Genomic DNA, 17,957 nt, shown 5'->3' on the forward strand with positions numbered 1-17,957 from the left:
CACGTTAATCAGGTTGGACAGAGTCCACTTCCCAATGTGGGGCTCACAGTCTTAATCCCCATTTTACAGATGAGGTAACTGAGATACAGAGCAGTGAAGTGACTTTCCCATGGTCACAGAGCAGACAAGTAGTGGAGCTGGTAACAGCCGGGACCTGATTAATTTGTATCTACTCCAGTGCTTAGAACGGTGCTTGACACAAAGTAAGCACTTAACAAAAACCATTTTAAAAAATTGCTCCACTTTAGTACAGGACATATTTTAGGGACATTGTGGAAAAAGATTCTGAAAAGCAGCGTGGTCTAGCGGAACGAGCACTGGCCCGGGAGTCAGGGGACGTGGGTTCTAATCCCGGCTTCGCCACGCCTGCTGGGTGACCTCAGGCAAGTGACTTTTCTCTGTGCCTCAGTTCCCTCTTCTGTAAAATGGGGATGAAGACTGTGGGCTCCATGTGGGACAGAGACCGTATCCAACCTGACCACCTTGTATCTTCCCCAGAGCATAGAACAGTGCTTGGCTTATAGTAAATGTCTAACAGATATTACAATTATTATCATTATTATCTGATAACAGTGTGGAGTTGGGCAATTCTGTGACTCCATGATTCTAATGGCCCGGGAAAATTCAGGGAGATTGGAAAAGGGTGGGAAGGAGAATGGGAGGAGTGTTGTCTTCACTGTATTGCTGATATTTAAGCAAGGCGGCAAAGAGGGAGGTAAGATGGGTCACCGTTGAGGCCAAAGCGGTGAAGTCTCCTCTCCATCTTCTCCTGTCTCTCTCCTCATGTCCTTCTTCCTCTTAAGATCAGCTTCTTCTCCATGCTGGTGTAATAATGTCAATATTTTCAAATAATACTATTTCCGGTCCTCATCTGTTATTTGCCTAATTCCTTCAATCCAGCTGCTCTCTGTGGGCCAGTTTCAATGAATGGACAGAAATGAGGTGACACAATTTATTAATCTCCCAGTTTTATTTGTAAAGAACATAGCATGAAAAGCCGTATTTAAATGTACTTCAAAACCTGAAAAACCCATGTCAGTTTCTGTGATATGTATGTTAAAGTGCTTGAGAACAATACTTTTTTTAACTACTATGTTCATTCTGAGAAAAAAAAATCCAGTTCTGATTCAGTAAACAACAGTGTAAAGACAAGGAAATACTATGCTGAAATGCAGAGGGTTTTTCTTTCTCTACACAGGGCATACTTGTACATTTCAAGTAATAACATATTAGAACATTTCTCTAGTGATTTCACAACTTCATTTCCTGAAAACGGACTTCAACACCCCTTCACTACTATCTTCAAGAGATAGCATTTTGAACTACGGAACAAACAATGTCCATTCAGAACTAGAAGGGAAGCGCATTATTCACTGAAAACGAAACTATGGAATCCAGTTAAAGTCAAGAGAATTGTCGATGATAGAATCTGTTTCTGGAGAATCCCAAACAAATTCGTACTGAATGTCAGAGGCATAACAATACTCCTCCAGACTCAGGACTCTTGGAACACGTGAACCACATTCTCTTTTAAAGCAGGCTGTGGTCTTCTCCAAAGTGCCATATTCTCAACCAATGAAGGTGCATTAATACTGAAATAGAAAACAGCTTACCGTGTAGAGGGGCTTTTCAGTGTGGTGAAAGGGTAGGCTAATTTCTGTAAACCTCAACGGAGAAAATACTCACAGTTTCCAAAAATGAAAATAATCTACTGAAAATTCATACTGGAACAAACAGGTTTCATTATGGAGCACTGTTTCCAGGACTGGCAAATAAATATTCCACTGGAGATCAGAGGTAAGACGTTGAGCCTCAACGCCTTACTCCCTTTGGGATCGCCAAAAATACCATAACATTCTCTCTCTCTCTCTCTCTTTTACACACACAAACACACACACACACACACACACACACACATGCTTTATTGCCTAAAAAGGAATCATAGATATACAGTATTTTCCCCCACATCATTCATCGGGTGTAAAATAAAGGAAGTTCATTTTGTAAATGCGTCTCTAAAAAAATAATAATAGAGCTACTTTGTTAAACAAATGTACCACAGATTTCTAAAACATTGTGACGAAAGTCCGTTTTCTCACGTTGACTGGACAGACCTGCGACCTGCTATACTTTTAATACAGTCTCGAGGTTTCAAGGAAAAGACGCCAAATCCCCTTAGAATAGTCGTCAACATCCTGCTCCGAGTCGGAGCCCGGGAAGTCGATGCTTCTCCATCTTACGGATGTCCACCCTGCCCACCTTTACTCCTTCTTCCGCCTTGCCTCCAAGATGCTGAGATCGACGCCCATACTTAACTCGGGAGTTTTGAAGTAAAAGAAGTAAAAATCCCCTAACCGATCAATCTGGCCATCAGCTGTGTGCTGTTGCCTGCCTCGCAAATAGGATCACACTACCATACTATATATCCCCCAGCTCAGAACCCAGCTTGGGTTTGCTATATATTTGAAATGATAAATTTTGATTTTCCTGCTAAATTGCCATAAATTAGAGTTCTCTGATTAGGCAAAAGAATGAATAAACACTACTCTCGAAGATACCATCACCTGGAAGTGCTACGGAGAGCCTTAACTATATGATAGAGAGAGGCAATGTTTTACCTGGAGGTGCGCCTCGCGGAATTTTATAATGTGTTTGCCACCCAGGAACTGAAACCAGGGAGTCCCCCATCCTCCTCAAAATGCCTATTTCAATTTAGGGTTCACTGCTTTCCTTGTGGGCTTGGGGTTTGCTACCTTTCCCCAAGTTCCACATTCTCCTCAGAGCATTGGGAAGCCAACAGTGTTTGGCGAAGATCAGGACTTGCGGGAGTTTCTGAGGAACAGAATGCGAGGAAAAACTGGTTCACGCTCAGTGAACCAAGAGGGGAATAATGACGAAATGACAGGGGTCAGGGGCTTTTCCCTCACGGTATGGTTGGTGAAGTGTTTCCACCTCGCATGGTACATTCTTGATGTCCTCCAGACCTTTTCTGAGGTGGCCTTAAGCTCTCTCCATTCCTCTTCACGCACTCTCTCCCCCAATTTTTGCCTAACATCCAATCCCTGAGCACAAAGGAAAAACCACTCTTGGGGCTAAGGCGGGAGGGATGATGTAGGTAGTGGAGAGGCAGATATAGCTCCCCATAAATATTCCAACAAGCTTCATCCCACCTCCGTGAGGGGAAGTTGCTACAGTCAGTGAACCCTGGCTCAGAACGCCAGCGGCACCGCAGAGACCTTCATTCCACAAATTTTAACAGCTCAAATAGCACATACTTTTCTTCCCATTTCCAATCCGCCCTGACGATCGAAAATCCAAGTCCCTCTCACCGCTTTATGAAAAGAAAAAAACAAGCTTTCCTTTACTTCGACTTTTCTTCTCTAGTTATTTTTGGTGGCATAAAAGTTTCAAGACTTTCCAAGTTCCCAAATCCACCCTGACTTTTCCTAAGAGAACTCTGCTCATCAAATCGGCCAATTCTAGACTCTCTCTCGCTTTCTCTCTCTCTCACACACACACATGCACACACAAAACTTTACTCAGGGTGGCCAAGTTACTCTCCCAAGCGCTTAGTACAGTGCTCTGCACACAGTAAGCACTCAATAAATGTGATCGAATGAATAGAAGTTAAAACAGGCCTCCCCAGAAGTTCATTTTAAATGTGACCCGATGAACTGTGAAGCATTTCGACTCAAGATTTAGAAGGGAGCATGAGGGCTCTCCAGGTATAGATCAGCTTGCCTAGAAATCAGAACAATCCTGCCATTAGTGGGGTCGGGGGGAGGCAGAAAGGTGGGGATTCACTGAGGACTGTGGGTCCTTGCTAACACCCAACAGCCCTTTCTCCTCTTGGCAACTTTGGGAACTCAGATCTTCAAAGCCTAGAAATGACCGATGAGGCCCAGCTAGTCATTTACCTGTACAGGTTGAATCTTATCTTTACAGGAGATTTTGAAGGGAAAAAAAAATTACACTTATCGTTTCAGCCCCAGCACTAGGTGACTCCCAAACTTGCCTCCCGTTAAGCAGGCTGGCTATCAACAGTACATTATATAATACTATTTCCAAATAATTAACAAAGTGACCCAAAATTTGTCTTGGAATAGGCCCAGGTTGCCCCATCTGCCTCTGGACAACCACCCCAGTGGAAAGCAAAAGCTCGGACCGGAGGTGATCGTGAGCCATCCGATCAAAATCCTTTCCTTCCCCTTCAGCGCTTAGAGCAGTGCTCCACACATGGTAAGCGCCTAACAAATACCATAATTATCATTCTAATTCTCAACGAGATCGAATTCCAAAGCCCAGGGAGGACGATGCTCTTCGTATCTGCCCTCAAGAAGTCTCACGTGGCCCCACAGAGACTCTATCTGTGTCATCCTTGGAAGCTATGAAAACAGGGTGAACGTCCTGAAATCCCCCTCTTCCCCAAGTTCCCGAAATAACGGAAACACAAATATCAACTGATAGAAATCAGGTGGGGGAGCGGCACGGCCTAGCAGGTGGCCGAGTTGGAACGACGCGACAGGGAGTCAAGTCAGCGAGAGTTCCCGTCAGACCTCCCCGCGTCTGGCGTTCCAGACGTTGCCATCAACTCTCCCTCTCCTGCTGGGCTGTGAAAGCCACTCCACTGATTTGAAACGTGGCACGCAGCTCAAATGGGACAGTGGGACAGTGTATGACCTTCAGAATCGAAAAGAGGAAACGGGCGTACAGTAGGCGAAGCGATTACATTCCCCACATTCCCAAGGCTGGGTTTCGAGCCCAGTAATGGCTACATAGTGATACTTGCTGTGTTCCTGAAAAAAGCCCTAAAGGGTTTGCCCTCTATTTACACAGTTACTGGCTTCTTCCTGACAAGAGCTACTCTCTTCCCTCCCTCCCCCCTCCCCACCTTCCCTCTTCCCTGGCTTTTTGAAGCTACTTATTTTCAGCCACGAGAACATTCCGTCTAAGAAAAGGTTTCTTATTAGAGTAATATAATTTCTTAAAGAAGAGAGTATATTTACACACATCTAACACACGAAAATACTCTATTTCATACTAAATCTCAGGTTCAAATGAACTACAATACTGCAATTCACCCTGCCTGTAGCTTCAGGACAGTTCAAAGTCGGGCACGTAAAAGAGCCGCCTTCCCCGGCCCGGTCCTCGCCTGGAGATCTCAGCGGGGCCGCCTTTTCGGGGGACTTAACCTCCACAGCCCAAAGGCCCTAAATGGGGGAGAGAGGGTGGGAAGGGGACGTCTTGAATCTGGAGAACGGGGAGGAAACGAGGGGAAAGAGCGATGCTCCAGAGTCCCCCGCAAAGCTCGGCTACACGTCCACTCCTTTAACGAGGGACCCTTCCAAGACGACGTTGAAGTCCTGTAACGTCTTCAGGACACGGATGAGGGAGTTGACGGTCATGTGGTCCCGGAGGAGGGCCGTCTCCTCGTACATCCTTGTAATGGCGGGACACTCGGCCAGGAGCGGAATCCACTGGGGAAGCAAGTGATCCCTGTAGGCCGAAACAAGAGCCACACACGTGAATAGTCAATTTAATGCCAAAGGAATCCCGACTCTTGTGAAGTAGAGTGCTCTGCACTGGACTGGAGACTGTAAGCTGTAGGACGAAACAAGAGCCACACACAGGAATGGTCATTTTAATGCCAAAGGAATCCCGACTCTTGTGAAGTCTCTGCACTAAACTGGACACTGTAAACTCGTTGTGGGCAGGGAACGGGTATGTCATTTCGTTCTAATAGACCCTCCGAAGCTCTTAGTACAGTGCTCAATAAATACGACTGACCGACACTTTAGCTGCCGGACAGTCAGTAGATGGTATTTCTTGAGTGTTTACGGTGTGCAGAGCACTATACTACACACTTGGGAAAGTACGATATGACAGACGCATTCCCTGCTTACAACGAGCTTACAGTCTAGTGGGGGAGACGGACATTAATATAAAGAAATAAATGACAGGTATGGACATAAGTGCAGTGGGGCTGGGAGGAGGGGGATGAATAAAGGCAGAAAGCCAGGGCGACGTAGAAGGGACAGGGAGAAGAGGAAAGAAAAGAAAAGTCAGGGAAGGCCTCTTGGAGGAGATGTGCTTTCAATAAGACTTTAAAGTGGGGGACAATACAACTGGAACCCAGAAGTGGGAAAGGGGAAGGTCTCATATTGCAAAATCCAGTAGCATGCTGAAGGTACTGGGAGGGACATTATTACCCAAGAAGGATATTGTATTGATAATAATAATTACGGCATTTGTAAAGCGTTTATTACATGCCGAGCACTGTACTAAGCGCTGGGGTAGATACAAGAGACTGTTTCTACACTGTGAACCCATTGTTGGGTAGGGATTGTCTCTATCGGAGGCTGAATTGTATTTTTCAAGTGCTTAGTATGACTGAATGAAAGAGAATCAGGTTGGACACAGTCCCAGTCTCCCGTGGGGCTCAGGATCTTAAACCCCACTTGACAGATGAGGAAACTGAGGTACAGAGAAGTGACCTGCCCAAGGTCACAGAGCAGACCAGTGGCAGAGCTGGGATTAGAGCTCAGGTGCTCTCTGACCTGCGTTGACTCCACTCGGGCCAAGCTGCTTCCCTATGCGTGCATGCGTGCCCAGCTAACTACTTTGAGCTATTGGGAAGAAAGGAGTTATACAATATTATTTTATGTGTATATTATTTAGGTTGTCACTAATAAACACATCAAAAGGCTGTGCCAGGTGTGTACTTTTAGTTAAGTGACTTTGGGCCAGTCACTTCACTTCTCTGTGCCTCGGTTACCTCATCTGTAAAATGGGGATCAAGACTGTGAGCCCCAAGTGGGACAACCTGATCACCTTGTATCTATCTATCCCAGCGCTTACAACAGTGCTTGGCACATAGAAAGCGCTTAACAAATACCAACATTATTATTATTATTGTTAACTGGGAGAGGAGTTTCCTTGAACTAGTGACCAGGTTGCTTAAAGGAAGCAGTGTGGCTTAGTGGAAAGAGGCTGTTGGTCGTGGGTTCTAATTCCGGCTCCTCCATTTGTCAGCTGTGTGACTTTGGGCAAGTCATTTCACTTCTCTGTGCCTCAGTTACCTCATCTGTAAAATGGGGATGAAGACTGTGAGCCCCACCTGAGACAACCTGATTATCTTGTATCTCCTCCAGCGCTTACAGCAGTGCTTGGCACATAGTAAGAGCTTTACAAATATCAGCATTATTATTATTATTGGCAGAGCTAAAGATCTAAAGATCCAGAAAAGCATGGATAGAGCACGGGCCTGGGAGTCAGAAGTTCATGGGTTCTAATCTCAGCTCCGTCACCTGTCTGCTGGGTGACCTTTGGCAAATCACTTCACTTCTTCGGGGCTCAGTTACCTCATCTGGAAACTCCGGTGAGCCCCACATGGGACAGGCAGGGACTATGTCCCATTTAATTTGTTTTTATCCACCCCAGCACTTAGTACATTGCCTGGGAAATTATTATATTAATAATAATAAAGAGGTCATGTGTTCGAATCTTAGCTCTGCCACTTGTCAGCTGTGTGACTGTGGGAAAGTCACTTCACTTCTCTAGGCCTCAGTGACCTCATCTGTAAAATGGGGATTAACTGTGAGCCTCATGTGGGACAACCTGATAACCCTGCATCTCCCCCAGCACTTAGAACGGTGCTCTGCACATAGTAAGCGCTTAACAAATACCAACATTATTATTATTATTAATAAATACCATTGATTGATACAGACCTCAGCTTTGGGTGTTGCTGGGCCTCAGGTTGGGCCTACTCAAATTCTTCCATGTTTCTTGAATAAATCCAATCATTCATTCATTCAGTCAGTCATTCAATCGTATTTATTAAACGCTTACTGTGTGAGAGCACTGACCTAAGCCCTTGGAAGGTACAATTCAGCAATAAGGAGAGACAATCTCTGCCCACACAGGGCTTACAGTCTATAAGGGGGGAGACATATATCAAAACAAGTTTTCGAGCATCACAATGAATAAATAGAATTATAGATAGATCCACATCAAAACTATTTGTTCGAGTGGGTTCTGAATAACAGCTTGACTATCAAAGATGACTATAATTCTTAGGACGAGCCATCTACTGGAGGCATCCAAGAAAACCACTCTGAAAAGCTTGCAAAAATGATTCCATTTCAAGGGCTCATCAATCAGTGTTATTTATTGAGTGCTTACTGTGTGCAAAGCACGGCCCTAAGAGCTTGGGAAAAGAAAACACCATAGAGCTGGTAGGTAGGATCCCTGCCCACCAGAAGCTCACTGTCTACAAGGGGAGACAGATGTTAAAATAAATTAAAAGGTAGGAGAAATAGCAGAGTAAAAGAATACAGATATTAAATGATGGAGGGGCCGGGGTGAGTAACCCATTTCTAACTAGGCCTTCTCAAAGTGGTTTCAGCTTTTGCTAAGACTCTTCCTGTTTTTTCCAAAAGAACCAAAACTATAAATTCAGTTGGAAAGATTACCTATCTGTAGACACAGAAGTAATTTCTAAAAAGCCATGAAGCGGTTTCAGGTCTTTCAGGGGAGAAGAGAGATCATATCCCTGTTGATAGTATTGATGCCTGTCTTCTTCTTTTGTTTTGTTGTCTGTCTCCCGCTTCTAGACTGTGAGCCCATTGTTGGGTAGGGATTGTCTCTTTCTGTTGCCTAATTGTACTTTGCAAGCCCTTAGTACACAGTAAGCACTCAATAAATAAGATTGACTGACTGAATGAATGAATCCCCACTCACTTCCCCCACTTTAAGCTCTCAGGAAGACAAACATCATTTGGAAAAGGACTGTGTTTCCTCTACTATTGTTTTTTTAGTTAAACTAGACCTTGAACCACGGGGTTATCTTCATATGGAGTCAGGAGGGATGGGCTTCTCTCCATTCAATCAATCAATGGCATTTATTGGGCACTTAGTGAGTGCAGAGCACTGTACTAAGCACTTTCATTCAATAGTATTTATTGAGTGCTTACTATGTGCAGAGCACTGTAGTAAGCGCTTGGAATGTACAAATCGGTAACAGATAGAGACAGTTCCGCCCCTTTGACGGGCTTACGGTCTAATCGGGGGAGACGGACAGACAAGAACAATGGCAATAGGGAGAGTGCAGTATGAATGAGTCAGAAGTTTACAGTCCAGAGGATGAGCTCACAGTTATTAAATTTAGGTGGAAAAGGCAGAATTTGCCGTAAACCACACTTCTTTTTTTCAAAGCTGTAAAAACAGTGAAAACTTGAATCTGTCAAACGAAGGTGCCTTGACTTTTTCACTTTCAAGTTTTGTCAGTCGAGATGGTAGTACAATGAGATGACCGGAAAACAGAGAAGGCACAGAAGAGAGTTACTTACCTTGTCCCAAGGCAAATCAGGATCTGGAATTTTCCATCCTTCCCGATGTTGCGAGGGGCGGTATTAATAGCATTCACATAGTGGCAGAAGGTCTTGCAGGATGATTTCTGAATAAGGGCGTCATCTTCGTTATCTCCGGTTTGGTCAGTGGTCTCAAAATAAGCCACAGCTTTCTCTGGGAAAGGAAGAGAAGCAGCGTGGCTTAGTGGAAAGAGCCCGGGCTTGGGAGTCAGAGGTCGTGGGTTCTAATTCTGGCTCCCCCATCTGTCAGCTGTGTGACTTTGGGCCAGTCACTTAACTTCTCTGTGCCTCAGTTACCTCAGCTGTAAAACGGGGATGAAGACTGTGGGACAACCTGATTACCTTGTATCTACCCCAGTAGTTGGAACAGTGCTTGGCACATAGTAAGCGCTTAACAAATACCATTATTATTATTATTATTATTATTGAGTCACAGTCACTGACCTATCACTGAAAAAAATAATCTGATGCCTGTTTGGCATCTCATCATGATATCAATCGATAGTATTTATGGAGCTCTCACTGTGTGCACGGCGCTGCATTAAATGCTCGGGAGAATGAGGTATGACACAGCTGTTGAGAATGTCATAGTTTGATATCGATTGATGGTTATTTGGGCTCTTACTGTGAGCAGAGCACTGTACCAAACTCTTGGAAGAGTACGCTAAAACAGACTTGTTGAGGACATCATGACAACAATCAGTAGTATTTACTGAGTGTTCAATGTGCGCAGAGCACTATACTAAGGGGTTGGGAGAGTATAGCGTGGCTCAGTGGAAAGAGCCCGGGCTTTGGAGTCAGAGGTCATGGGTTCGAATTCCGGCTCAGCCATTTGTCAGCTGTGTGACTTTGGGCAAGTCACTTCACTTCTCGGTGCCTCAGTTACCTCATCTGTAAAATGGGGATTAAGACTGTGAGCCCCACATGGGACAACCTGATTCCCCTCTGTCTACCCCAGCGCTTAGAACAGTGCTTGGCACATAGTAAGCGCTTAACAAATACCCACATTATTATTATCATATGACAGAATTGGTGAGAAAGTCATAATACCATCAATCGGTGGTATTAATTGAGGACGTACTCTGTGCAGAGCACTGCGGCAGCACATATATTCAAACTGGAATGATACAGAGAAGATTAGCATGGCGTCTGCGCAAGGTTGACATGCAAATTCGTGAAGCGTTCTGTATTTTTTATATCGATGCTACTGATGCCTGTTTACTTGCTTTGATGTCTGTCTCTCCTCTTCTAGACTGTGAGCCCGTGGTGGGTAGGAATTGCCTTTCTTTGTTGCTGAATTGTACTTTCTGAGCGTTTAGTTTAGTACAGTTTAGCACACAGTAAGCGCTCAATAAATATGATTAAATGAAGGAATGAATACAAAGCACTTAGGAGAGAATGTTACAACTGAGGGTAGATGAAGTCCCTGGTCACCATGAGCTTACAATCTAGAGGGCTTACATGTGCTTACCTTTAAATTATATATTATCAATTATTTCTACTAATGTCTATCTCCCCCTCTAGGCCTTAAGCTCATGGTGGGCAGAGAACGTGTCTGCCAACTCTGCTACATTTTACTCTTCCAAGCATTTAGTACAGTGCGCTGTATATAGTAAGTGCTCAATAAATCCCACTAACTGACTGATGTAAGCACATAAAAATATAAGAAATGCCAAACTGTTTAGTTCCATAGTCCTCCTGTCCGGCATCGTCTGCCAGAGCTGCACAGGCCCTGGGTGGAAGAGGGAAGTGTTAGCTTTTTCTCACGGTTGAGATGTTCCTTCTAAGACACCTTTTGACAGCATCGAGCCCATTTACAGAACACCTACTGTGTGCAGAGTAATAATAATGTTGGTATTTGTTAAGCGCTTACTATGTGCAGAGCAATGTTCTAAATGCTGGGGTAGATACAGGGTCATCAGGTTGTCCCACGTGAGGCTCACAGTTAATCCCCATTTTACAGATGAGGTAACTGAGGCACAGTGAAGTTAAGTGACTTGCCCACAGTCACACAGCTGACAAGTGGCAGAACCAGGATTCGAATCCATGACCTCTGACTTCCAAGCCCGGGTTCTTTCCACTGAGCCACGCTGAGTAATAATAACTAGGGTATTTTTAAAGCACTTACTATGTGCCAGGCACTGTACTAAGCACCGGGTACAAGTCAATCAGGTTGGACACAGTCCCTGTCCCACGTGGGGCTCACGGTCTCAATCCCCATTTTGCAGATGAGGTAACTGAGGCCCAGAGAAGTGAAGTGACTCGCCCAAGGTCACACAGCAGACAAGTGGCAGAGCCAGGATTAGAACCCACGAGCCTCCTGACTCTCAGGCCAGTGCTCTAGCCATTAAGCCACGCTGCTTCTTGAGTACTGTACTGAACCCCTTGCCTGACTACTTGTTTTGTTTTGTTGTCTGTCTCCCCCGTTTAGACTGTGAACCCGTTGTTGGGCAGGGATTGTCTCTATCTGTTGCTGAACTGTTCTTTCCAAGCGCGTAGTACAGTGCTCTGCACACAGTAAGCGCTCAATAAATATGATTGAATGAATGAATCCCATCCCTTGATCAACTCAAAAGAGAGACAGTAGCAGCAGAGAGGAGAAGACCGCACGGGAATGAGACATGTTGAGAAGGAGCGTGGCCTGGTGGAAACAGGAAAGGTCTGGGAGTCAGAGGACCTGGCTTCTAAACCCGGCTCTGCCACTTGTCCTTTGTGTGACCTTGGACAAGTCACTTTGCTTCTCTGGGCCTCAGTTCCCTCATCTGTAAAATAGGGATTCAGTAACTGTCCTCCCTCCTCACTTAGACTGTCGCTGGCACTACTCTCTTCCTTCGCCCTCTCCCTCCCCCATCTTTTTAAGCTACTTATTTTTAGCCCCAAGAACATTCAGTCTAAGAAAATTCACGCTCTCCCTCCTGCTTAGACTGTGAGGCCCCTGTGGGACAGGGGCTGTGTCCAACCTGCCTTTATCTTCCATCTACCCCAGGGCCCTGTCCAGGCTTCGGCCTAAATACGATTATTGACATTATCATTACAGTTGTTCAAAAACGGGAGAAAGGAAGATGACCAAGGATATGACTTTCCAAGTGCTTCATACAGTGCTCTGCGCGCAGTAAGCACTCAATAAATACCACTGAATGAATGAATGAAAAGAAAGGCACTGGTAGAGAGGAGGGGCAGGGGCACAGTCGAGAAAGAGAAGACTGCGGAGAGCAGAAGGGCAAGGGGTATTACGGAAGTCACTCGTTCACTTTGTGACCTTGGGCAAGTCACTTCACTGGGCTTCAGTGACCTCATCTGTAAAATGGGGATAGAGACAGACTGCGAGCCCCATCAATCCTATCTGATTATCTGGTATCTATCCCAGCACTTAGTACAAAGCCTGGCACATAGTAACCACTTAACAAAAGAGAAAAAAAAAAGGACACTAAATGCCTCAGGGACACAGCTATGCAAAATCTAGTTGTGTGCATCTGTGTGTATTCTCTCGGGAAGACTGAGTTTTTGCTTGAGTGACACAGTTCTGAATCGGCTGTGTCATTCCGGCAAAGATGCAGACGTACTCAAGTACACAAGTGAATTTTGTGTTTACTCTTGCAACTGGATGGCAAGGCTGGACCCCGGCAATCACTGAAGACGGGCCTTCCTGACAAAGCCAGGGGTTTGTATTTAATCACTGCTTTGAAAATGCACTCTGAGAAAAACTTGACCTTTGCAATACCTACTCTGGGGGCTTCTTTTCTCTCCTCCACCACATTTCAGCAGGCAGAAAATTTCTCTCTTCCAAATGCCTTCTCTGTCTTCCATCTAGCTCATGGGCAGTGGCAGCAAAAATGAATCTTTTCCCCCCATTAGTAAAGACATTTATAGATACACATATCTGTAGCTCTGTATGTAGTTCTAGATCTATAAATCAATCAATCAATGGTATTTATTGAGCCTCTGCTTTGCGCAGAGCACTGTACTAAGCACCTAAGGAGAGTACAATACAAAAGAATTAGCAGACACATTTCCTGCTTGTAATGAGTTTACAGTCTCAGGGAGCTTATAGTCTATACGTGTGTGTGTGTGTGTGTGTGTGTACATGTAAGTATGTAAGTGTATTTTAGTGTGTGTGTATATATATATATATACATTATATGCTTTATATATATGCTTTAGTGTATATAGATTTATATTTACACACACAGAGGTATATATGTATATACATTTAGTGTGTGCTTGTGTATTCATATATATATATACAAGTATACTTACATACACACTAAAACACCTAATGCTTAGGGAGGAAAGGCACTGTCAAAGCTGACCAAAACTGAGAAGCAGCGTGACCTTTCGGAAAGAGCAAGGGCCTTTTCAGCTCTGCTACTTGCATGCTGTGTGACTTTAAGCAAGTCACTTCACTTCTCCGTATCTCAGTTTCCTCAACTGTAAAATGGGGCTTCAGCCTCTGTTCTCCTTTCTCCTTAGCCTCTGAGCCCCATGTGCGACAGGGACTGTATCCAGTCAGATTGGGACAGGGACTGTATCCGGTCTGATTAACTCCTGTCTACCCCAGTGCTTAGAACAGTGCTTGACACACACAGTAAGTGCTCAATATAGTAATAATAAAATTGGCAAATTAAAAGCACCCATCTATTCTGAATTTCCTTCTAAAACGTTCAGACCGTTTCTCTCCTTTCCTCTAGAAACTCCAGCGATTGCCCATCAACCTCTGCATCCAATAAAAACTCCTCACCATTGGCTTTAAAGCACTTAATCAGCTTGCCCCTCCTACCTCACACCTCACTATTCTCCTACTACAACCCAGCATGCACACTTCATTCCTCTACTGCTAACCTTCTCACTGTACCTCCATCTTGTCTATCTTGCAGCTGACCTCTAAATTGGAGAAGCAGCGTGGCTCAGTGGAAAGAGCACGGGCTTTGGAGTCAGGGCTCATGAGTTCGAATCCCAGCTCTGCCACTTGTCGGCTGTGTGACTGTGGGCAAGTCACTTAACTTCTCTGTGCCTCAGTTCCCTCATCTGTAAAATGGGGATTAAGACTGTGAGCCCCACGTGGGACAACCTGATTCCCCTATGTCTACCCCAGCGCTTAGAACAGTGCTCAGCACATAGTAAGCGCTTAACAAATACCAACATTATTATTATTATTATTAAATTGCTCTACCAAGCTTCAAAACCTTATTAATAATAATAATAATTTTTGAAGGCCCATCTCCTCCAAGAAGCCTTCCTTGACTAAGTCCTCCTCTCCTCCCACCCCCGTCTGTGCTGCCCTTACTTGCTCCTTCATTCATCCCCCTCACCCATCACCACAGCATATATGTACATAGGATGATGATGGTATTTGTAATGTGCTTACGATGTGCCAGGCACTGTACTAAGCGCTGATATCTGTAATTTATTTCTTTATATCAATGTCTGTCTCCTCCTCTAGACTGCGAGCTCGTTGTAGGCAGGGGTGTGTCTGTCTGTTGTCATACTGTACTCGCCTTAGTGCTTAGTACAGTGCTTTGCACACAGTTAGTGCTCAATGAATACGACTGAATGAATGAAGGAACTGAATGAGCCTGGAACAAATTTTGGGGTTTCACACCGCCACCCAGAAGTGGCTCCCCGGGATATGTGGCGGTGTCACAGTATGAGAGAATAGCCCTTTTCCCTCTTCTTCCTCCTCTGTTTTTTTTTTGTTTGCTTGTCTTTATGGTATTTGTGAAGTGCTTACTGTGTGCCAGGCACTGTTCTAAGCACTGGGGTAGGTACAGATTAATCAGGTTGGACACAGTCCCTGTTCTACATGGAGCTCACATTCTTAATCCCCATTTTATTCACTCATTCAATAGCATTTATTAAGCGCTTACTGTTTTGCAAACCACTGTACTAAATGCTTGGGAAAGGACAATATAGAAATAAACAGTGACATTCCCTACCCACAATGACCTCACAGTCTGGAGCGGGGAGACAGACATCAATACAAATAAATCAAATGAGAGATGTATACTTATGTGCTGTGAGGCTGGGAGGGGGGAAGAGCAAAGGGAGCAAGTCAAAGCGACGCAGAAGGGAGCGGGAGATGAGGAAAAGTGGGGTTTAGCCTGGGAAGGCCTCTTGGAGGAGATTTGCCTTCAATAAGGCTTTGAAAGGGGGGGAGAGTCATTGTCCTTTTCCTGAACAGGTAAGTGAGGCCCAGGGAACTGAAGCAATTTGCCCAAGGTCACAAAGCAGACAAGTTGAGGAGCCAGGATTAGAACCCAGGTCCTTCCAACTCCCAGGCCCGGGCTCTGACCACCAGGCCTCACTCCTCTTCCCCACACCCACTCCTTGGGTTGCTGTTGTGTTAGACCGTGAGCCCCATGAAGGACAGGGACTGTGTCCAACCCGATTTGCTAGTACAGTGCCTGGCACATAGCGCCTAACAGATACCACAGTTATTATTATTATTATTTCCTGTGGTCCCGCCCCTGGAGGATTGAGGTGGAGAGAACAATAAGCAGAGGCGGGACTGCTGCAGCCACACCAGCTAGGGGGAAAAATGTTAGGCAGGACTGTAGAGGGGTAGGGATCTGGCTGGGGATGAAAGAGGGGAAGGGGAGAAGAAGGGAGAGATGGGGAGAAAGAGGGAGAAGGGGGGATGGTGGTGGAGGGACAGGAGGGAGGGAGCAGAGGAATGAGGGAGAAAGAGAAAAGAGGCGAGAGGGGACAGGGAAGAGAGAGGAAAGAGGAGGCAGGGGAGAGGAGATGAGAGAGGGAGGAGAGAGAAAGGATGGAGGAAAGAGAGGAGAGCGGAAAGGGGAGATAGGAAACTGGAATGAGGGGAAAAAGGGGAGGGGGGCGGAGGAGAGGGGAGATGGAGGAAATAAAATGGAGGGAGAGAGGAGGGAGAAGGGAGGGGGGAAGAAGAGACAAGGGAGGAGAGAAGACTGAGGAAAGAAGATGGAGAGGAGAGAGGAGGGAGAAGGGAGGAGGAAGAAGGGAGAAAAGGGAAAGGAGAAAGGAGGAAGAAGAGAGAGAGAGGGGAGAGGAAGAGGCTGAGGAAAGAACACGGAGAGGAGAGAGGAGAAGAGGGAAGAGGGAGAAGAGAGGAGACAGGAAATGGGAAAGGAGAGAGGAGAGAAGAGAGAGGAGAGGAAGGAAAGAGAAGAAAGGAATCAAAGAGAGAGCAGGGAGACAGAGTGTTTGTTGGTAGCTCCTGTTCCCCAACACAGATTCTCACAGATTCTCCCACTCCCTGCTTCTATCACTTCCTCCCTGTCTTTTCCTCTTCTCCCTCTCACTGTTCTTTGTATTTTTGTCACTGTCTTGCTTTCTTGGCCTCTCAAGGCCCCTCCTGCTGCCCCACTTTATGCTCTGGAAAAATATAATGCCCTTAGCTATCACGCAGGCCAGCGCCAAGCAAAGCAAGCCAACCAGCTACACCCCCGCGGAACAATGTGCCGCTCCTGCTTTCCTGTTCCTTGGTTTCTGATTCATTCATTCATTCAACCATATTGAACTGTACTAAGTGCTTGGGAAAGTACAACACAACAAAAAACAGTGACATTCCCTGCCCACACGAGCTTACAGTCTAGAGTGGGGGAGATAGACATCAATACAAATTTTATATGTATAAATAAAATGACAGCTATGTACGTCAGTGCTACGGGGCTAGGAGAGGGGAAGAGCAAAGGGAGCAAGTCAGGGCGAGGCAGAAGGAAGTGGGAGATGGTCAGTGAGCCGGATTATTATGTGGACGAACGTCCACTGGGACCTGCCTTAGCTGCCTGGCTTGTGTCAGCTGCCCCGGGAGCTGACAGCAACCAGTAAGTTATTTTAATGGCCGCCTCTCCCACAAGAATCTAAGTTCCACTTACCTGAAATCGACTTATATTAATGTATATCTCCCCCACCTGACTCTAAGTTCTCTCAGCCCCACGCCACTTATCTAAAATTTATTTACAGTAATGTCTCTCTCCCCCTCTAGACAGTAAGCTCCTTGGGGGCAAGGAACGGGTCTACTGACTCAATTTTACCATACTGTCCCAAATGTTTAGAACAGTGCTCTGCACACAGTAAGTGCTCAGAAAATACCACTGATTGACTGTGGGCACGGGTCTCACCTACCAACTCTGTTGTATTATACTCTCCCACAATAAGCGCTTGGTAAATTGATTGACAGCAACCTCGAATTCAGGTAGGAAAGACTGATGGAGGAAATAATGATAATAATAATAATGGTATATGTTAAGCACTTACTATGTGCCAGGCACTGTACTAAGCGCTGGGGTGGGTACAAGCAAATCAGGTTGGACACAGCCCCTGTCCCACATGGGGCTCATAGTCTCAATCCCCATTTTATAGATGAGGGAACTGAGGCCCAGAGAAGTGAAGTGATTTGCCCAAGAGAAGACAAGTGGCAGAGTCTGGATTAGAACTCATGACCTTCTGACTCCCAGGCCCGTGATCTATCCTCTATACGATGCTGCTTCATCTCAGAGGCTTCTTATCAGGCCAGGGGGTCCAAAATAGGATTTTAGGGAGGATTGGGAAGACAGCAGTTGTGTATTTCATCCATTCATTCAATCGTATTTATTGAGCACTTAACTG

At 45.4% G+C, this 17,957-nt stretch overlaps 1 protein-coding gene and 1 non-coding gene across 5 annotated transcripts in view; one reads left to right on the top strand and one right to left on the bottom strand.

The window, feature by feature from the left end:
* Positions 1 to 948: 948 nt before the first annotated feature.
* The window catches only part of DENND5B (DENN domain containing 5B), a 235,509-nt gene continuing 218,500 nt past the window's right edge, over positions 949 to 17,957 (bottom strand). For all 4 annotated transcript variants that reach the window (XM_029053480.2, XM_029053470.2, XM_029053489.2 and 1 more), the window contains 2 exons: positions 9,351 to 9,525; positions 949 to 5,496 (listed from right to left, as the gene is read on the bottom strand). In XM_029053480.2, coding sequence (XP_028909313.1) covers positions 5,313 to 5,496; positions 9,351 to 9,525 — 359 coding nt within the window. In that variant the 3' untranslated portion in view covers positions 949 to 5,312. The remainder of the gene's footprint in view (positions 5,497 to 9,350; positions 9,526 to 17,957) is intronic.
* On the top strand, positions 10,461 to 10,565 carry LOC114809357. Its single transcript, XR_003757144.1, has one exon. It is a non-coding gene; the product is annotated as a U6 spliceosomal RNA (small nuclear RNA).

Source organism: Ornithorhynchus anatinus, chromosome 2 (assembly GCF_004115215.2).
Source record: "Ornithorhynchus anatinus isolate Pmale09 chromosome 2, mOrnAna1.pri.v4, whole genome shotgun sequence".
NCBI lineage: Eukaryota > Metazoa > Chordata > Mammalia > Monotremata > Ornithorhynchidae > Ornithorhynchus > Ornithorhynchus anatinus.